Source organism: Aulostomus chinensis, chromosome 21, assembly GCF_037954235.1.
Source record: "Aulostomus chinensis isolate RoL2024-O1b breed Wild chromosome 21, RoL_Achi_v1.0, whole genome shotgun sequence".
In the NCBI taxonomy this organism is placed as follows: domain Eukaryota; kingdom Metazoa; phylum Chordata; class Actinopteri; order Syngnathiformes; family Aulostomidae; genus Aulostomus; species Aulostomus chinensis.
The window spans coordinates 5,145,001-5,166,270 of NC_141340.1; the positions used below are offsets into that span (position 1 = coordinate 5,145,001).

Genomic DNA, 21,270 nt, shown 5'->3' on the forward strand with positions numbered 1-21,270 from the left:
TGAAGCAATTTAAGACAGGTCTGGGTTAAACTTGAGGAAAAAAAAATCAAGAAAAAACTTAAGAACTTTGATTTCAAGAATACCATTTTTTCCTAAGTATTTTCCTAAGACGAAAGTCACGAAGAAAGTTGTGAAAGTATTTAAGAACCTTTTTTGAGTATCACTTTTTCTCTATTTCCTTCTTAAGACTTAAAAAGTGACACTCAAGAAGATCTTTTTTCTTGAGAAGCTTTGGTGAATCCGGCCCCTGGTTCCCAAATGTCATCTCTGTCGTCTCAGTCTCTCAGCCTGACTTTCTGTGAGAATCTTGGATGCCATCTCTCACTGTCATCTCAGTCAGTCATCCACCGTCAATCAGGAGACTGACTGCCACCCGGCTGTTAATCATCCGTCTGCTGTCACCTCAGTCAGTCAGAATCCTGACTGTCACCTCAGTCAGTCAGAATCCTAAATGTCATCTCAGTTTGTCATCCTGGCTGTCAGTCAGACTCCTGACTGTCACCTCAGTCAGTCAGAATCCTAAATGTCATCTCAGTTTGTCATCCTGGCTGTCAGTCAGAATCCTGAGTGTCACCTCAGTCAGTCAGAATCCTAAATGTCATCTCAGTTTGTCATCCTGGCTGTCAGTCAGAATCCTGAGTGTCACCTCAGTCAGTCAGAATCCTAAATGTCATCTCAGTTTGTCATCCTGGCTGTCAGTCAGAATCCTGACTGCCACCTCAAACTTCAAGTGTCACAGTTGTCTTCTCCAGCTGTCATCTCAGCCTGCCGTCCTTTCACTCAGAATCCTGTCATCCTGACTGTCAGCCAGCGCCCGGTTAGAGGTGCAAGGATCGATGTCGTGGCTTCTAGATTTGACTGATTTATGTAAAATGTGGATCTTGTGGAAAAACTACTTCTGAAACTCATTTTTCAAATTATTATTTATTATTTTAAAAATATATTTTAAAAAATTCTGCTACCACAGAGCGGACTGCAGCTGGGGTGTTGTTCACTCCAGTCCAAGACAATTGACCACGAGTCTTTTAAACAAACACACTGACTGGTCTCTATAAATGCCATCTGCCATGAATTACAGGTAAAAAAAAAGAAAAAGAAAAAAGACAAATTTTACAATAAGGAAAACAGCCCAAAGGTACAAAAATAATTATATCCGTAATACATAATGACATATATTATTTGATTCACACACAGAAAAACTTCAAAGGGAATTTTTTGGGGGTTTTTTTCCTTGCTGGCAGTAAAGCCACATTTTAGTTTCACCAACATTTCTCACAGGCCATCCCTGGTTTGGAGCCGCATGCCTGGATCTGAGATCTGCAGCCAGATTAATAACACGTTAATCTACAGTGTGACCAGTGATACACTCATGACCACTTCCCCTCTCTCTCTCTCTCTCTCTCTCTCACACACACACACACTGTACTTACTCTGCAACTTCTTGGCAGCTGTATTTGATTCCGTCAGCCAGCTCTTTCTGAAGTTCTTTTAGAGATACATTCGCACAGTTTGACCTAAAGATACACAGCGGATCGTCACGTGATCAGTCCCGACACTTTTAGATCCTCTCTGCTGTCCGTCTGTAATGTCCAAAAATCTTACACTGAGTTTTTTTGTGTGACCAGAACAACATTCAGCCTCCCCATCTTGGAGGGGTTGAACCTCTTGACCTCGATGCTCCCGAAAATACTGACAAAGAAAACAAAAGAGAGAAATTAAAGTCTAATTTAAATTTTCCGGACAGAAAACGGCATCAATATGTACTCGCAGTATTCATGTTATTACGTCCTCTTTTATCCAGCTGATATAAAAGAACTGATATTTCTGAAGCGGCGCGGCCATTTTGTTTTCATCAAAATGAAACACGCACAGTGCATGTTCTCCCTGTTCCTGCGTGGGTTCTCTCTGGTACTCCGGCTTCCTCCCACCGTCCAAAAACATGCAATTGGGGACGAGGCTGATTGATACTCTAAATTGACCGTAGGTGTGACTGTGAGTGTGAATGGTTGTTCGTCTCTCTGTGTTGGCCCTGCGATGGACTGGCGACCTGTCCAGGGTGAACCCCACCTCTCGCCCGTTGACGCTGGGATAGGCTCCAGCCCCCCCGCGACCCTTAATGTGCAGGAATAAGCGGAAGATGACGATGGATGGATGGATGGAAACACGCACAGTCATCACCAACTCAGACGTTCCTCCGGTGCACAACTGAATTTCTCCCAAAGTTTGAACTCAAGCAGGAACTCATTGGCTTTTTTCTCCCCAGGTTATTCTAAAGGGAAATTATTAGGGAGAGCAGCATCCCAGAGGAATCCACACCGATCGAGATGATTCACAGCAGAGAGACGTGCTGATTTAGGAGTCTTTTAATACAAATTTGTTTCTCTCTCTCCATTTTAAAGCATCACCGACGGCGTGAAATCAGTCTAGCAATCAGCAGTCTAACGATCTGATGGTGGCAGGGTTCCGTCTGACCGTGTGTTTATTATATTTGTGTGTGACTTTAACTGTAGGTAAAAACATACAGAAAACTCTCTATGAAACCTAAGATCCCATTTACTTTAGGCCTAAAACTGCATGAAAAGTTCAGACAGAAGAGTACCGTAATGGTCGATATGGAAACCAAACTGCATTCAGAAAATAAGTATTTTACAACCTGTTTGTGTGTTTGTGTAGTGGAAAGACATGACAAACAGTTCATTCCTAATCTGTATAAAACGGCATCAGGATGCAGTGACTTCGGCACTGTTTTGATTCATTCATTGTAATTAAATGGCAGTAAAATTCAAGTTTTAGTGACACCTGGGCTGCTGTGTTCCAATGCATTACGAAAAAAATACAGCAGAGTTTTGACAAATCGTGTTTTTTAGGAATTGAAGAAAATGCAGCTTTAAGGTTATAATGAGAAATAGTGAGCTCATCCATCAGGAGTCGTATTGTGGGTGGTACCACTGTCAGGAATCAGTTCTTAGGAGTATCACAACAAGTACATTTTACTGGTATCTTGTTGTGCAGGAAGACGTTCTGCTAGACTTGAATATTACATAAACTTTGAGTCATCGTTGCCGTCAGACTGGGCGAACATGGGTGGTGTTTGTATCAGCCTGAGTGAGTCGACGCGAGCGATGCTGCTTACCTCTGAGAACTGAAGGGCGATGGGATGGATCCGTTCAGCATCACTGACACGTCGCCACACGCGGCATCTGCGAACTGAACGCAGGGTTCACCCTTACTGGTAGGTTCTACGATCCGTCCGCACCTCTCGACAGAACATTCGCTCAAACATCTGCGATACCGCATATGTTCTGATATACAAACTCCCATGACATTTATTCGACTTTTAACTTTTCCTACAGTTCTTGAAAGTGGCCTTTTTCAAATGTTCATGGGCCTATAATGTCTGTACAGATATGCTGATGATGTCAGTCAACTCATTTTAGTGAGCAACCATTTGCAGTTGTGAAATACGCCACAAATACATCCACACTTGCTTGAATTATATTAAGGTTGCATACACCAGTCTGTCCCATCTACAGTTAGTACTTTGCACTTCAAGAGACAAAAGTCACAGTAGGAGGGAGCAAGCCATCCTGCAAAAGATAAGTTAACGTTGCCATGGTGACAAGGTTATGCCGAGGCTAAAGCAATATAACCAAATATAGCTCTCTACAGTTAAAGGGAGGGACAGAACATTGACCAAAGCCAGTTTGCTCTTCACGGTAGTTTAGCTGGTCCCAAACAAATATGATGACTATAACTATTTGAACTCATAGCTAAAGTCCAAACCACAAATGTAACAACAACAACACAGGGATCGATTTTTAAAACAATCAATTTGTAGTTGTACAGTTCTGGGTATGGACGTCCTTAAAAGTGTTACTGGCCGATTATTTCAGTCTGTGTTTCCCTCCCCTTCCTGTCCCTCTTGCTACAACAACAACCTGTGTGCTAGCTAGCTAGTTTGCTAGCCAGTTCCAACAGTGTTCTGATATGCAATAAAGCAGATCTGCTCAGTTCTCTCGGCGAATTGTTGGAAAGACATGCACCAAATACATTTAGAGCGCTTGCTGTCAAACTTGGTTGTCCTGCATGTTTGCACGCCGCTTAATCGAGGTTCTCTCACGCGTTATTTTGCACGATGGTTTAGCGATGCCCACGACGATTATGAAGGTCTTCAGTGTGAGAACTCAAGCTGCACTCAGCTAAAAAAAAAACAAACAAAAAAAACCTAAACATTTCAGTTTCATGTTACTGTGGCAACATTTGTTAAACTTTTTATGAAGCTCTGTAGCCACATTTCGGCCTGTTAGCCGTTGCTTTTTTCTAAAGATGCCAGCAGCAGCAGCAGCAGCAGCAGCTAGTGTGGGTGAGTGGGCAGCTGAGGCTCAGGAGAGAGCTCTGCAATGTGGCTCCATGGAGACCAGCACAAAGCCTCATTGATGAAGGCAGACGGGGTCTTTTCTTTCTCTTCCCCATCTTCATCTTCAATATTCATGAGAGATTTGCTTCACCTAATGTTCCACAGCTGTTATTTTGACAACTTTTGGAACTCAGGAGACTTGCATTAGTTGGCAAAAGTCGTGAATTCGTGCTAAGGACTTACTGCGGCTGAGGCTCTATTCCAAAATGAGCGAACAGGGTTGTTCTGGCACTCAGACCAACCTGGGCAGTCAGTTGTGAACGTTTCTGGAAAACAAATACACACATTCAATGCGTTGCTGTTTCAGGTGATGGCTGTTATTTGGCAGTACGGTTCTTGTCGAACAAAATGTTGTTATCCACTAGAAACTTGGAGAGCTTGAAAGCTTTTGGAGGCCCAGAGTTTTTCCAGCTGAGACACTTTGGCTGCTAAGATACCGACTATCCCCAGAAGTAAAAGTGTCAGTAAAAGGTAGAGTACGTCCCCTGGTTGATTAAAATAGAAGCTGGACCACACACGGAGAGAAGATGGTTCTGCTTGTTTGGGCCATTTGTGTCTGCGGGTGGAACATTAGTGGAATGATGAGTCCTGGTCTCTACTGGCCTGACGTCTGGGACGCTCGTCCGGGGGCGAGTGGGACAGAGTGGAACAGCGTGATCTTCCCAACGACCAGGACAGTTTGGAAATAGTGTAAACCTCAATGTACAATTAAGGTACTGCAAAAATAGGCCCAGAACCTATAAGTATTGCAATTGGATATGGCTGGGATTCTGGGAATATGGACAATTTCCAATGCATATCCTTTGTTTTGTTGTTTCTGGGTAAGTATGGACTCAATATACATCACAAAGGCATATATTAGGAGGTATTACACATCTTTTGAAGTATCTGGGATTACATGAACTCCAGATTCTAGAAGTACAAAAGTGGTCCCATTTTGCAGCTGGATATGCACCAACGATGAAATCTGCAACACTCATGACTGGAGAGTATCCACCTAATTAGTCAGCATCATAGAATATTCAGGCAATAATATCTCTAGATTCGTGAGGTGTGCTTCAAGGATGTGTGCCTATCACCGTGACTGTTTAATCATCAAAATATTTTGAAGTCCATCTAAAAGTCCCAGTGAACTTTAGTGCCAAACGAGCAAACATAATAGGGTCTTCGCCCGAAGTACCTTCAGGCTCAGGCCCTAATTAAAGGAAATTCCCTAAAGGGACGGATGGACAACCTGATGTGTCCGGCGCGTGGCTGTCACTGTCGCTGAGGTATATAAAGAAGTGGCGTCAACAAAAGAGCATTTGTACAACGGTCAAAGGAAAAAATGGCAAACACATTGCAGAGTAGCCACTCCGTGCTTTGTCTTGCGTTTGTGGCAGTGTAGAAAACATGTTGATCTCATTGCAAGCAGTTAAAAACGAAGCCAACCTCAGAAAATTAATTTGCTAAAAACAGATTATGGAGTCTTAGCTGACCAGCAGAGACTCCAGGAGGCTGCTGCCCAGCTGCTTGGTCCCCCAGTTTCCCAGCTAAGCCATCGGCCAGCAAGCAGCCTTGTGGTTTTGGGACGTACAGCGGGTAAAATAAGTATGGAACACGTCATTATTTTTCTCAGTAAATATATTTCTAAAGGTGTTGACATGAAAGTTTCACCAGGTGTCAGTAACAACCCGTGCAACCCACACATGCAAAGAAATCAGATGATGTCCATAAATTAAGTCGTGTTAAAAAAAAATGGAATGACACAGGGAAAGTATTAAAGACACTTGCTTAAATTTGTTTAATACTTTCTACAAAAGCCTTGTCGGTAATCACACCGTCAAGACCCCCCTCTACGGAGAAACAAGTTGCATGCATTGCTCAGGTGGGATTTGGGCGCATTCGTCCACACAAACAGTCTTGGAATCTTTAAGGTTCCTGGGCCTCTTCTATGAACTCTGATCTTTAGTTCCCTCCAGAGATTTTCTGTTGGATTCAAGTCAGGTGATTGGCTGGGACTTTGCAGCTTTGTTTTCTTTATCTGAAACCAAGTGGGAGTTTCCTTGCCTGTGTGTTTGGGATCATCGTCTTGCTGATATGTCCACCCTCGTTTCATCTTCATCATCCTGGTCGATGGCAGCAGGTTCTTATCAAGAATGTCTCGGTTCAATTATATGAAGTTTGCCAGTGCCGTATGCTGAAAAACAGCCCCCCACCATGAGTTCCCACCTCCACACTTCACTGTTAATATGGTGGTTTTTGGGGTGATGTGCAGTGCCATTTGACCTCCAAACATGGTGGTATTCTGGCTTCCAAAGAGTTCAGTTTTGGTCTCCCCTGACCAGACTACATACTCCCAGCATTCCACAGGCTTGCCTAAATGCTGTGCAGCAAACTTTAAATGAGCTTCAAGTTTTTCCTGCAGCAATGCAGTCTTGCGTGGCGAGCGCTCATTCGGGCCATGGCTGTTGAGTGCCTTACTTCTTGTTTTCTGTGAAACAGTTGTACCTGCAAATTCCAGGTATTTCTGAAGCTCTCCACAAGCGGCCCTTGGCTCTTGGACACCTCTTCTGATAATTCTTGTAACTCCTCTGTCAGAAATCTTGGTCTGACAGGCCGTTTTTTTGTGAAATGTTGTTTCCGCTTCTGGATTAAGGCCCCAACAGTGCTCAGTGGAACAATCAGAAGTTTAGAAATCCCTCTGCAATCAATGCCATCAGCACATTTTGCAACAATAAGGTTGCGAAGGTCTTGAGTGCTCTTTGTTTTCACCCATCATGAGATGTTTCTTGTGTGACACCTTGGCAAAGAGACACCTTTTCAAAGCCATCAGTTGCAACTGAACCAGCTGATATTAAATGTGCACTGACAAGGGGCAGGATTGCTTCCTAAGTACTGATAGATGTCCTGGCTTTCTGTGCCTTTTTGCACCTCCATTTCTTCACACGTTCAATACTTTTCCCCCTGTGTCATTCCATGTTATTACAAGTAACTTCATTTATAAACATCTAAGGGTTGGCGTCGTTGCATGTGTGGGTTGCATGGATTGTTACGGACATCCGGTGAAAATTTTATGCCAATTGCTCCTTTAGAAACATATTTACTGAGAAAAATGGTGATGTGTTTAATACTAATTTACCTGCCATTTGTACAGTCAATCCTCTTTTCACTTTCAATAAGGGGACAAACATCTCTTGACTTGGAAAACTAGTCCATCAGCTCGGGGACAGGATTTGACACAGGAACCGCCCTCGTTGCCCTACTTTTACTCCTAAACTTCTTTTAAGAAAGAAGAAGGGTTGTGTTTCTTCTCCTGCGTCCTGCTATAATCAGCAGAGTAGCGTGGCCTACGCTTTTTGCAAAGCTGTTTGCATCGCTTTCTCAAGACAGCCGCTCAGCAGGGGCCACGCAGTACAGCCCATTCAGTGCAGAGGAGATGATGCTTTGGATGAAAATGTGATACATTCGGGTTCTACTGAAAAGAAAATGGAACTCCAAACGGAGAAAAACACCACAGCTGCCTGTTTTTCAAAGATAGTTTCTGCGCTTTGCACCTACAATTTGCAAGTAAACTTATGAAACTGGACACAGTTAAGGGTTTTCTGTGTGACAACTCTTACCTTTGCTGTCTTCCTTTCCACACCAGGAGAGCCCGTTTGTGACGGACCCCAGCAACGTGTCCTCCAGGGTCAAAAAACAGCCACTCTTCTCAGCGAGAGCATGGACGACATCCTTTGTTTTGCTCCAGAACATCATCTAACACCCAGAAAACAAGCGAGATCACACTGTTAAAATGAGCGCAGTATCCTGATGTGGACGATCTAGAGCAGCGCGGCCCGGGTTGGCGGCGGGTGTTTACCCTGTTGCATTCAGGTTTGAAGGGGGCTGCGGCCAAAAGAGGGTCGTAGGCCTTCATAGGAACGTCGCAAGGGTCCCGGCCCACATAGGCTTGTTCAAACACACTCCACAACTTTTTACAGTCGTATCTGAAAAGGAAAAAGTGGCGCCAGAGTCATTTATGCCGAAAGCCGCACTCCTCCAGTGCAGTATGTCAAGAACGCCTCGAGGGAATTTCTTTAACTTTGCCACAAATGTCCACTGGGACTCAAAGATGAACTGAAATGATTGTGATGGTCAAAGGTCACTAACACCCCCCCCCCCCCCCCCCCCTTAGCTACTGTTGCATAAGAAGGCTAAAATAACGTGTATCTCCTTCCAACCTTGCCGGGTTACAAGTGTCACTCTTACAAGTTTAACTAACTGAAAGCTCACAATGCCACTTTGACGCTGAAGATCTGAGACGTTTGTACCGCAGTCAACGGAGCAGAACCTCACGCCTGCAAGCATCACCTGGTTCTGGCAGTCGCCCTCTGACGATGACCACGAAAAGAAAACGGTAAGATGATGGAATACAGTTTGAAATGCTCATATTTCATCGGCAGCTTTTAAAGGCTCACTCTTATAAACAGGCCCCCCAGTTACACTTCATTAGCTTTCACATTACTGGGGTGGTGTTGTTGCTGGTTTTTTTTTTTTTTAGCTTTTCTTATTTATTGGGTGTTTTTTTTTTATTTATTTCTAGTTTGCCTTTGCTGTCTTTCTGTCTTTTTGCATACAAATCCTTCTTTGTTTCACAGCTGCAAACTGTTTTGCTTTTTTTTTACAATTAAAGTCATTCTTCTTAATTTAATTATCCACGGTTATTCTAGGGAAATAAAAGTTGCTGTTTTACTGTTATTAATACATTATTACTCATTCCCGTCACCAATTGTGCTCGCTGCTTCCTTTTATTTTATTTACATCTGTCAGTATCTTATTCCTCTGTGTTGATCTGTCTGTCTGTCATTCCTGGCAACTGTTGCATGGTGCTAACACTCAAATTAACCCCTGGAGGCCTGATAAAGTCTTATCTCTTAGATTAGAAGCAAAAGCCTCTGACAGACGCTGAGGTTCAGTCCCACCGCTGCCGGATGGTGGTTTATGTTGAGGATTGACGCATGCAGAACCCAAGCGACTCGTGCTGAACTCCACACGCTCAACCAACAGCGGCTTCTTATTTGTTTTCAAGTGTGTCAATGTTTACTGTGACGCTACCGCTCCAACCGCCACGCACACACCCGACGTATCACACGTTTTATGCCGTTTTATGAGAGTCCCGGTGAGTTCAGGCGCAGGTGGCTGCTTGTAAATATGAACTTACCCTTTGAACTTTTCACATCTCTCAGTAAAGGTCGCCTGGAGTGTCTTGTGGCGCAGGGACAGCCCCACTCCCACCCCCACGGCGATGATGAGGATGACCGACAGGACGGCGACCACGCCGAGGAGCAGGCAGCGTCTCCTCCGTCTCTTCTTCTCCGGCTCCATGGCTCAGGAACGCCCGGCGTCACCCTCCTGTCAGGCACCGGTCCGTGTCGAGGAGGATCCCCGCCAGGCGGTCGCGTATTTATGGAGGACAGGAGCACGCGTGTCCCGGCTCGTGGTGCGCTGGGCACCAATCAGGACGCGCGTGGTGTAGGCGAGCTAAAGCTCAGGTCCGGGGACCCAAAAACAGCCCCAGAGAGGAGAGACTGTTTGGATCTATTAACTTTAAAAGACTTGAGGTGAAATAAATATTCTGAACAGTGTCGAAATTGAGAGTATTTATGGAAATGGTAAGTTTGCAATCAATAATTGTGACTTTTTCTTAAATTTCATAGGTATAATATTTAAATCCAATGTATCTGCTAATTACGACTGTGATATACGCCTTTTATCTCAGACATACACATGGCTGTAACTCATCATTTTCATTATTTGTCATAATTTTGACTTTTCATCTCATAAATTTGACTACTTTTCATCCCCGCAATTCTTTTTTTTTTTTTTTTTTTTAAATGAAGGATTTTCTTCCTCGTGTCAAAGTCATGACAAATGATGATTCCGTTTTTTTAATCGCAGGGTTAATTTTTATGAATTTGTTTGGAACATCCTTTTGAACCAGGCACGGACCACTGGATGCAGCTGGGTTGTAAAATAGGCCATTTTATTGATCTGGTGTGTTTACTTCCATGTACAGCAACACCTCTCTGGAGCAGCCCAGAAAATCTGATTCCTGTGTGTTGAAAAACATTTTGTTTTTGTTTTTGTTTTGGTGAAACAGCTTCACGTCAGCAGGAAAAGCTGCTGATTTTACTCAAACTGGAACCCAGATAAGATGAAATTAGATACCAGGAATTGGTTTGTTATTTCATTTGTAGCAGTAAAAATATTTTCGATGATTTCAAATTGATTGTCACTCCTGTTGGACACCCCGAGGTTCCGCCTGCCATCTTGAATGGTTAAAAAAAACAACTTTATTTTCTTTTCAAACTGTAATGAAACTTTCCAAAACAAAACAAGTCAAGTCAGTTTTATTTGTCTCGCGCCAAATCACAACAAAAGTCATCTCATGACACTTTACAGGTAGAGCAGGTCTAGAACCACACTCCTTCAATGAATTTCCACCCAACAATTCTCCATCAGCAGCACATCCTGCAAAACCTTCCTTTTAACAGGCAGGAACGTCAAGCAGATCCAGGATCAGTGGGGACGGCCTTCTGCTTTGACCGGTTGGGGGGAAAGAAAGCAGGAGAGCGGGGCAGAGACAAAGACAGATAATGGAGGAAGACAGATATGCAGAAGGAAAGAGTGGGACAGAGATAAAGTGAGCGATAAAGGGAAGAGACAGATGGACAGACGGGGACGTGAGCAGGTGGAGCTACGGGTGGCAGCTTGAGCCTCTTCAGGTCTGCAGCCTCCTCCAGCAGCACCCGGGATCTGGGATGAGGGGAGCCCGAAGGCTCCAGAGAAGAAGATGAGTTAGTAATACGTATGAGTATGATTTATGTATGACACATATAGGAGGACAGAGAGGAGGAGAGAGAAGCCCAGTGCACCATGGGAGATCCCCGGCAGTCTAGGCCTATGGCAGCATATCGGCAACATTCAGTTCCGTCTTAAAAATGCCAAATAAAGGGTGTCTGTCAGCTCAAGGTTATGAAACATAGAAAATTAATCCGTTCCCAGGAACTGTCAATTTACACAATCAGTTTATTCTGTCAGCCTTTATTTTCTTTCATTGAATGGAGCTTCCTTCAGTTTGCAAAACAAATTCCAAGAAGAAGGTGTCCTTGAAGCACTCCTGCCCCCCACCCCCCCCACACACACACACACAACACACACCACTTCAAAGGAGTCAGTCATGAAGCAAACAGTTCCATTGCTACTTGTGTGCACAGCGCAGGCATCAACGTGCCCTGGGACAGTCACAGGGGTTTGACCTGTCTAATTCTGCCTCTTTTTATTAGAGGCGTTGTCAGCATGACAGCAATCAGATGAGAGGAAACAGGTAAGGCCAGTGCCTCTGCTGGCAGGCCATGATTACAGTTGAATGAAAAGGTCACGCAGTTATAAACATGTTGATAAATGCCGCTGCTATTTGATTACAGTAAAGATTAAAACCATATCAGTTCATTTTCCAGTAAGCGGGTTTTTTTCTCCCTCTCTCTCAAACCCTGTTTTGCAATGGTATCATTCTCTGCTTTTTATAGTCGTGCATTGTGTAATGAAAAGTTTCCGCCTCTTAACACGATTTAACACTCGGGTTTTGATGTTATTCAAGGCAGCAACAGCTTCGATTTGAGCAGTGATATCAGAGGAGGAAAAGCTATGTCAGAGCTGAAGCGCTATCCTCATAAAATGATTAAATACAACGCCAACATGACATGAAAGGCCACTGATGCATGAAAAAAGAGAGACAGAAACAGAATTCTACTCCCTCCAGGCCGTTTAATATATTTGTTTGTTTCCCCCAATAACATGGTGACCTTTGGTCTTGCAGTGAGACGCGGCCAGTTCAACCTGCCCTCCATCGTCACCCCGTCCGGTTCTCTCTGGAACCTGGAGAATAATTCAGTGCTGGAAAATGTCCCTCCTGATTTGCAGTAAATAAAGTACCACACCATAAATGTCAATCTATACATTTTGGTTGGGTTTGGCTCCAAAGAACAGACATGTTTCGCAAAAAAAAAAAAAAAAATTATATATATATATGTTTCACCTCCCTCTCACCCTACAGAAGTATTTTTACGATGCTTAAGTACAAAGTTGACGTATTTGTGCTTTGCTTGGATAAGCGCATATAGTTTTACTTCACTTCATTTCTCTGAACCCATCATATACTTTGAAGGCAAAAATTTTGAAAAGCATGGAAAGCTTGGGGCGGCACGGTGGTGCAGTGGTCAGCACTGTCGCCTCACAGCAAGAAGGTTCCTGGTTTGAGTCCCGGCTGGAGCACAGGATCTTTCTGTGTGAGTCTCCATGTTCTCCCTGTTCCTGTGTGGGTTCTCTCTGGTACTCCAGCTTCCTCCACAGTCCAAAGACATCAAGAGGGGATGAGGCTGATTGATACTCTAAATTGACTGTAGGTGTGGCTGTGAGTGTGAATGGTTGTCTGTCTCTATGTGTTGGCCCTGTGATGGACTGGTGACCTGTCCAGGGTGAACCCTGCCTCTCGCCCAAAGGCTGCTGGGATAGGCTCCACCCCCCCCCCCCCCGCAACCCTTGACAGGAATAAGTGGAAGAAAAAGGATGGATGGATGGATGGATGGATGGAATACCTCCAACACTAATGACTACTACATGTCAAGTGTCAGTGTTAGAATTAGAGGTGTAACACAGCAGGCATTTGTGCATTTTTCCAGTCTTTTAGTTCACCAGGTGCGTTAAAAGTCTCCAGAGGGATGAATGTGTTTTGTTGTAACACTCCACTAGCATCTGCAAACCGGGACAAACCAAAACCGAGGTTGGATAGTCCCTACCATCGTCTTTACCTCACTGCTATGATCTACTTTTACATCAAACACAAACTACAGACATAAACACACACATACACACCCCTTTAATGTAACTTTTAAAGGTCAATAGTTTGTGGATTCAATGTTCTGGGGCACAGGAATACATAAATATTATGTAGAACATGTACTTTTGATACCCAGTTTAACATACTTCTCTATCTGTGTGTGTGTGTGTGTGAGTGAGCACGCCCGCTTATTACTGCTTGATTGTAATTAAAGCTGCAAGCAGTGAGGGGCCTGCTCATCACTGCTTGCAGCTTTAATAATGGACCAAGCAGGAAAAGTGCCAGGGGTCAAAGTTCATAGCAGACATTCCCAGAGTTTGTTATTTCTTGATTTACACTCATATCATGCTTGATTAGTAAAACCCAACAAATATCTGAGGGAGAAGTTCCGTGGTCTTCAGTTGGATCTGATGGTTCCATCCACGTGTGTCTGGCAGGTCGAGTGATCCGGGTTCTGGACACACTGAAGGATCATCAGGGTCCTGCTCACAAATAGGACTGGAGTTACTCCAGGGGGTCACTACCAATGCTCATCTTCCTCAGGTATGAACCCATGACGACACCTACTGGTCATTGTCTGTACAGGTCCAGCTGAAGCCTCTGGACTGGAGGATCTGGATCAGGTCTACAATGGATCCTTGTCTACATGATTCTCTGTAGATGAGCACGTTTAATAAGCATCTTGACTTCACAAATCACGAATAAATCATTCAGTAATGTTTGATGGATCAGTTATGAGCCATAAGAACAACAGGAGCCAATCGATAAGAGCAGTTTTTGGGTTGCCAGCTCGTTGAAAAACACCCAACTGCTGCAAATCCTTTAGTTCCTCTCACAATTTCACCATTATCTAGTTAAATTTGTTATAAGTTGTCAATAAAGAGATTTTAATCTAAATCCTCAACCAAATCTTTTCATAAATGATCAATTAGAGGGATTTTTTCACTCCCTGGCACCCCATAAATTAATTTATAGCACACAGTTATTTTATAAGACTTTTAAAGCTGTAGAGCAGCACTTTGTCTCCATCTTCTGGCAGTGAGAGTTATCACAATACTGAATAACGGAGCTGCGAGAAATAGCTAATAAAGGTAACATTACACATATAAAGACCCCCTTTAAATATCGATGTACTAGCATCCTTTCACAAGTTTGCTGTCCTTAAAAGAAACATTTGAACATTTGAGGAAGTATTTTTTGTTTTTATCCTCACATAAAGGGTCCGTCTAGATTGGTCACCACCTTTATGTTGACATAATTCACTCGTCTGGGATTCAGGCTGTCCAGTTCAACACTTCCAAACATGCTGGAGGATAAGAAAAAGAGAAAATCAGGTTTAAAATATTCAGCACACTCGTGTAAAAGTGCTTTTTATTGAGTGTTTTTGTACCTTCTCCTGTTGAAGGCCTTATCAATAGACCCATTCAGTAATACCGTGATGTTGCCGCATGCCATTTCTGCAAACTAGCGGTTGGAAGAGAGTCGCATGATGGCAAGAGTTGGTTTAGTCCAGTACCGTGCATATAACTGATCAACACCAAGTGTGTCTAATGAAGAGTGGTGCTAAAATAGTGCCAGTGGTTTGGATGATAAACTCACATTTTGTGAGGCTTTCCTCCACAATGAAAAGACCGGATGATTCATGCACGCTGACCACGGCGGACACGAGCCGTAATCAAAACCTGTGTGTCACATTCACAGCTGTCGGTTAAAAGAAGCAGAGTGACATAAGACACCAGAGAAAAGTGAGCACAGCAACAGGTCGGCAGGTTAATCGCTCTGCAATGGTTAGAAGAACACTCGGAAACACAGCTATAAATGTCCCGTCATGGCTGCCACCTACACATCTCAGTGATTGAAGCAAAACATCAACCTTTTTTTTTGGGGGGGGGGGGGGGGTTGTTTGTTCATCTTCCCTAGAGCCAGAGAAGAAGATAGATACCCTTTTCTCCCCTGTGCTGCGACAGGGGGCTGGGAACCACAAAGACCAGCTAGTTAGCTTAGCACAATGAATGGCAGTGGATGGGAAGTGTTAGCATATTTTTGTTAAAAGTCAAGTCAAACGCGTCAGGGGCGGGATCTCAGTTCATCCACAAGTAATCATCCTCTACTACGAGAGAGATCAGGAGCATCTGTCGCTATTCTAGATGTCAAAATGGAGCTTTGCAGTTGCTTCGTCAGTCATCAGTTTTGTCAGGAAAGTAGTTCTTTGTATTTAATAACAAATGTTACACACGACCTCAGTTATATTCATTCAGGCAAAGACGGTTATGGAGAAATGGGAATTTGATGACTTGCTGGAGCTATGCTAACTTGCCTATCAACCACCATTCATTGTGCTAAGCTAACTAGCGGTCAACAGTTCTTGTCTGGTTCTAGGTAGGATGGTATAAAAGCAAAATTCCCCCCAAAAAGAGCAGAAACTGTGTTACTGTCATAATTTCAGGAATGAACTGATGTGGTACAAAGTTAACTATTTTCAAGCCACGAAATGGCAACCAGAAAACTGGAATATTTGACACTATTGTTTTTACTTTGCTTTGGTCCCAAAAGCGAAAGTTAATCAAAAGAATAAAGTTGATTGGCAAAAATAAAACAAATAATTTGATCAGATCACTCACAGCAGCAATAATAATAATAATAATAATAAAGTAATACATATTTAGACTGTAGTCATGTGCTTTTCTGTGCTATTCTATCTCTTTTCGTGTCTCCACATGAGGTTTTACTGGTTAACCCATCAAAGTCCGAATTTGGTGTGATTGGGTTCATATTCTATCTTTGGGGGTGTGAATACAAACCCCACTGTAGAAGTTGATGTTAATATAGTGATTGTGTTTGTTTCGCACACACACTTTTATCTACTTAACCATTTAGAATCAGCCAAACACACAGATGTATTTTGTGTTTGAAATCATTTGAACAAGTGGCAGCTTCAGTGTTGCATTTTTATTTTTATTCTTTACCTAAATCCTCATTTTGGCCACACCAGATGAGATCATTGAACATGAAGCCAACCAGTGTGTCTTCCAGCGTCCAGAAGTTACGTAAAACAGCCGCATAGCTGTGCATCAACACCCTGGTTTTACTCCAAAAGAGGAACTAAACAAAATCAAAAGAAAGTCCAGGGTAATTTTAGATATGTCACTGAGCAACGTGTAAAGTCATATGAAACCAGACAAGCTCACCTTGTCACAAGTCCAGCTTTCAGGCACGGCATGAAACATCTGGTGATAATCCTCCGCCGTCACATTGCAGGACGACTGTTGCACGACGGCCTCCTCAAACTTCCTCCAGATCTCCTCACAGTCGTACCTGCATGGAACATTGTACTGATGCATTATTGTGCAACATGTTAATTAGATGTAAGATAGTACATAGCCTACAAAAGCCTCATGATTGGTCACTGAAAAAAAAAATTAAAGTACTATCGACTGTAGATAATCAAGTTTTGGTACGCTGGTGATGCTAACCCTCATCTTGAGGTCAGCAGGTTTTTGGTTGAATGCCTGAAACCTACAGCACACGCAACAAATCAATGGAATAAAAACCTCACTGGAGAATTCTGAAACATTTCTGTGTCTTAAAATTCTACACTTTTACAATTTCATCATGCAGACGCTTTTGTCCAAAGCAACGCACAACACAAGCAAGAATTTAGACAGGAGGGAAAAACCTTAGCAAGTACGACAAAGTGCTTCAAGTTTGATTGGCTGCAGGTGCTGCCATCTAGTGGCCACAACTGATGACAACCAATAATTCAACATCAACAATAACCTTCAACATTCAACGCATTCCATATTCAACATTGTCAATGCTAAGTATTCACTAAGAGCTGGCTCTCAAACCTTCTGTCTCATTCTACCCCCGAGGACAAAGAGGAGAAGGGTCAGATTTAAGTGCCGAGGTGTTCCCCGAACAGCTGAGTCTTCAAATGTCTCTTAAAAGTAGAAAGGGACTCTGTGGGTTGTATGGAGTTGGGTTGTTGCTCTTTCCACCATTTGGGAACAACAGAGGAGAAGGGGCTGGGAGCACCAGCAGTCTCTCATAGGCAGAGGGAGTGTGGACCTGGATGAGGTAGGCAGGAGCTGTTCTTGTCACTGTTTTGTAAGCCAGAAGAAGAGCTTTGAATTTGATTCGAGCTGCCACTGTAAGCCAGTGAAGAGACTTCACCAGCAAGGTGACGTGCAGTTTTGGGTGAGTCAAAGACCAGGCGCACTGCATTCTGGATCAGCAGGTTTAAATGTACACGCAGGGAGGCCTGCTTGGAGGGAGTTGCAGTAGTTGATGCGTGAAATCCCAAGGGCCTGGACCAGAAGCTGTGTGGCTTGTTGTGTCAGGTAGGGTCTGGTCCTCCTGATGTTCTAGAGGGCATATCGACAAGACCAAGCAGTCGAGGCCACATGTACCTTAAACCACCCAGATTTCGGGCAGAGTTTGTGGATGCGAGTTGATTTGAATCGAACAGAACACCGATCTGCGGTTGGATGGAGGGACAAGCCGGAAAGACAACGAGCTCAGTTTTGTCAGCACAGCAATGGCAGGAGAAGCCATGTGAGCAGATTATAGCACTGAGTGAGGTGGTGTACAAGGAGAAGAGTAGGGGACCGAGCACTGACCCCTGGGGTACCCCTGTCGATAAGCCATGTGATTCAGACACTTCTCCCTACCGTGACACTTGAAAGGATCTTCCTGTGAGGTAGGACTTGAACCACAACAGGACAGATCCTGAGATGCCGAGCTCAGAGTGTGGAGAGGAGAAAAAAGACATGTTGCTGGCAAGTAGGTCAGCAAGACCGCGCCAAGAGCAGAAGAAGTGAGGAGCTGGTTGTGCTTATGCGTACGTGGTGTAGTTTGTTTATAGCACACACACACTTAGCACACTTATGTCATAATTGAGCTCAAAACAACATGAGATACTGTTAAGAATAAACCTTGGAAACCTACAAAAAGATGTACACATCTATTTTTGACTGGAAGTGTTACAGCTATTAAGGAAATAAGGAACTAGAACGATTAGAACCCCCCAGCGTGAATATGTGGCTGGAAGCAGTAAAGGCTGTAAATAGAATGGAAAGTGAAAATCTGAAAAATCAATAAATATGATGCGCTGCTAGAAAAAAAAGATGGCCCACTACAAAGTTTGAAAAGGACACTAACTATACTCAAGATCCTGCGTAAACTCCCCAGATTTTAGGAAGATGATTTGAATTGATTGTTCCTGCAAAGAATCATTTCAGTGCAAACACAAAGTAAAACACAACCCAGCTTAAAAAATATGAGCATTTCCCATGAAGTAACTCCAAGTTAACAAAGTAAGACCCATTTTGGGTCAGAGAGATAGGACGCGCTAGGAGAAGAACACGCATCCTCTCATTACCTTAAACTGGGATTAATCAGTGTGATGTAATGGTAACATCTTCCCACCACAATGTGTTTGATGTTGGGGGTTGTTCCCATGTGAGCTGTCAGTCGACCGGGGTAGAAGAAAAGCATCATAAAACCTGGGGAAATGGACATAAAAGGTTGTGGAGAGAATGAGGGCGTTATTATTTTTTGGGAGGGGTGCATCAGAAGAGAGAAGACAAAAGCAGGAGCGGGGAAGGAACAGAATATCAGGATGGTTTTACTTACCCAGTGTGATTCTCATCTTTCCAAAGGACACAGATTGTTTGGGATAGTTGACGACCGTGAGAGGGTGACCTCCGACCTTCTTGTTGCTCCTCAGGCAAGATGAATGTTTGCGTAAGCTTCGGACCGCCCTTTATTGATTATCAACAGATTAGTATTGGCGGTGAGCCCATGGTTCACAAGTGTGATTGTCAAAAATATAATTGTAATACCGCTTTTTTTGTTTGTTTTTCGTCTGTAGCTGCAAAAAATGCAACTTTGAAACGGCGTAAAAGAGACTCTGGCAGCAACTGATAGTGACACAGTGAGCCTTTCTCAAGATAAATATAACAATACTAATTACAGTTTAGAGAGTCAGCGCAAAAACAACAACAGCACAAGGGTAAAAGCTCACTATTTTCCAGACTGAAGGGTCCGGTTGCAGAGTGGTTTGATGTGGATCCGCCTCAACCAAAACTCTGAGCTTCATTAACTGATGAACACGACTTCTCGCCATCACAGAGAGGCATTCTGTAAGCGCAGATTTTTTTTTTTTTCCCCCTCTGGACTCATGACTCCCATTATGGTGCCATTCGAGACACAGAGTGCACCGTGTTCTCTGAGCAGCCATGAGGAAATAAAATGTGTTTTTTTTTTTTCATGGACTATTGAATTATGATGTGAATTCAGCTCAGAAGGCAGCTGTGAATATTCTATGTAATATGTGATGAAGATTTTCTGAGAACCTCACCAGGTGAAAGCTGCAGAGCCCTGATGTGGCCACAGAGAGAGATAGAGAGAGAGAGAGAGAAAGAAAAGTTATTTTTAGGCCCCCAGATATCATTTTTATATCAAGTTACACAAGTTTTTATCTTATTGCATTCAAATCACTAAATTCTGGCAACAAGTTTTAATTTGCATCTGCATGAAAAACGAAAACCACCGACCGTCCACGACTGTGTGATAACGTTGATATCTAAAGAAGAAAAGGGTGACTTTAAAAGATTCGTCAACTATTGCACCATCAACAACAAGATACTCAAAAACATTGGTTGTTTGTTTTTTTCTGATGAGTGCGTTTGCCGCAGTGTCATATTTTCCCGGTACTTCCGCCGAGAAGCAAAAGTCGATGAGACAGAACTGCCATGGCAAACGTGATTCATTTAACCCACATAGCAGTAAATTACATAACACGATCATTTTCTGACTTCCTGAGAGTCGCTCAGTGTTAATTTTGTAGGCTAGTAGAATAAAACAGGTATTAGTTCATGTCGTATGTGTAGCATGGAAACAGGACACAGACTGAGTCTTTCTGTTCCCTCCACAGAATGAAGCAACTGTGTGATTACGGCTCATAAGCTGACGTGTGGCACATTTTCCTCCTCAAGGCAGAGTTCTAGCAGTTTTGAGTCATATAACCTCGCTCCTCTATGTAAAGTGTTGATTGCAACTATTATTACTGTAGATTTTGGGGGGGGGGGGGCATGCTCTTTGAACAGAGCGACAGAGCCGGCTAGCTACCTTGAGTTAGCTCTCGGCTAACGTGAATGTGGATTGTGGATTCACAATTTAAATGTAATGGACTGAAAGGATCAAATATCAATAATGAAACAAGGGTGTGTGCGATGCTAAAACTGTTTATCCACCATTTTACATTTGCCACGGTAACAGCAGAGAAGGCTACGGTGCAGGCAGCTAATTCCGGTTTGCCCTCGCTAACTTGAATGTGGTTTCATAGTTCAGTCCTGAGGCTCTTCTAGACTTTCCAAACATGACTGGACCAAATGGATCAAATTTTGATAGCGCAACAAATAATGTCAAAGGGTTTGTGTGATGCTGAAATCAATCTATCCACTGTTTTACAGCTGAGTGGAGTACGCTACAGTGTAAACGCATGTCAACAGTTGTTTGTAGTACCTCTCACTGCCAGAAGATGGAGAGAAATGTGCTGTACTGTAGCTTTCATAAAAGAATTTTCTTGCTTCCTGAACATGCTTCATTGCATTTCTTTATCCATCCATTGTCTTCTGCTTATTCCTATGTTAAGGGTCGCGGGGGGGTGGAGCCTATCCCAGCGTCAACGGGCGAGAGGCGGGGTTCACCCTGGACAGGTCACCAGTCCATCACAGGGCCAACACATAGAGACAGACAACCATCCACACTCACAGTCACACCTACAGTCAATTTAGAGTATCAATCAGCCTCGTCCCCTCTTGATGTCTTTGGACTGTGGGAGGAAGCTGGAGTACCAGAGAGAACCCACGCAGGAACAGGGAGAACATGACAGCTCAACAGAAAGATCCTGTGCTGGAGCCGGGGCTCGAACCCGGAACCTTCTTGCTGTGAGGCGACATTGCTGACCCCTGCATTTCTTTAACTTGAC

General features: G+C 43.5%; 2 protein-coding genes and 1 long non-coding RNA gene across 4 annotated transcripts in view; 1 reads left to right on the forward strand and 2 right to left on the reverse strand.

Moving 5' to 3' along the window:
- LOC147241426 (uncharacterized) overlaps window positions 1–10,876 on the forward strand; it is a 12,398-nt gene extending 1,522 nt beyond the window's left edge. For both annotated transcript variants that reach the window (XR_015110986.1, XR_015110987.1), the window contains exons 3-4: window positions 8,046–8,795; window positions 9,625–10,876. This is a non-coding gene — a long non-coding RNA (uncharacterized LOC147241426). The remainder of the gene's footprint in view (window positions 1–8,045; window positions 8,796–9,624) is intronic.
- LOC147241427 (ADP-ribosyl cyclase/cyclic ADP-ribose hydrolase 1-like) lies at window positions 908–9,829 on the reverse strand. The gene is made up of 8 exons (XM_086191901.1): window positions 9,600–9,829; window positions 8,259–8,385; window positions 8,020–8,155; window positions 4,601–4,683; window positions 3,134–3,207; window positions 1,603–1,689; window positions 1,431–1,514; window positions 908–1,317 (listed from the first exon to the last, which is right to left on the reverse strand). The coding sequence occupies exons 1-8, from the start codon at window positions 9,761–9,763 to the stop codon at window positions 1,260–1,262; spliced, it is 813 nt and encodes a 270-aa protein (XP_086048027.1). The 5' UTR covers window positions 9,764–9,829; the 3' UTR covers window positions 908–1,259.
- A 2,463-nt stretch (window positions 10,877–13,339) lies between the features above and the next one.
- Window positions 13,340–20,877, reverse strand: LOC147241428 (ADP-ribosyl cyclase/cyclic ADP-ribose hydrolase 1). Its single transcript, XM_086191543.1, has 12 exons — window positions 20,805–20,877; window positions 19,835–19,863; window positions 19,639–19,658; window positions 18,912–19,039; window positions 18,658–18,781; window positions 16,466–16,592; window positions 16,244–16,379; window positions 14,877–14,959; window positions 14,668–14,741; window positions 14,491–14,583; window positions 13,845–13,931; window positions 13,340–13,759 (listed from the first exon to the last, which is right to left on the reverse strand). The coding sequence occupies exons 1-12, from the start codon at window positions 20,851–20,853 to the stop codon at window positions 13,675–13,677; spliced, it is 1,035 nt and encodes a 344-aa protein (XP_086047669.1). The 5' UTR covers window positions 20,854–20,877; the 3' UTR covers window positions 13,340–13,674.
- Window positions 20,878–21,270: the final 393 nt, after the last annotated feature.

Bases quoted from the DNA above. Each gene is read 5' to 3' on its own strand.
- LOC147241428 (XM_086191543.1), bottom strand. From the start codon at position 20,853: ATGAAAGCTACAGTACAGCACATTTCTCTCCATCTTCTGGCAGTGAGA. The intron at 18,782-18,911 runs GTAAGTAAAACC...CCATTTCCCCAG, and splicing joins AAAGATGAGAATCACACTGG to GTTTTATGATGCTTTTCTTC. The intron at 14,742-14,876 runs GTGAGTTTATCA...TCCAACCGCTAG, and splicing joins GGAGGAAAGCCTCACAAAAT to TTTGCAGAAATGGCATGCGG.
- LOC147241427 (XM_086191901.1), bottom strand. From the start codon at position 9,763: ATGGAGCCGGAGAAGAAGAGACGGAGGAGACGCTGCCTGCTCCTCGGC. The intron at 8,156-8,258 runs GTAAACACCCGC...TCTGGGTGTTAG, and splicing joins TCAAACCTGAATGCAACAGG to ATGATGTTCTGGAGCAAAAC. The intron at 1,515-1,602 runs GTAAGATTTTTG...GTGTATCTTTAG, and splicing joins GTCACACAAAAAAACTCAGT to GTCAAACTGTGCGAATGTAT.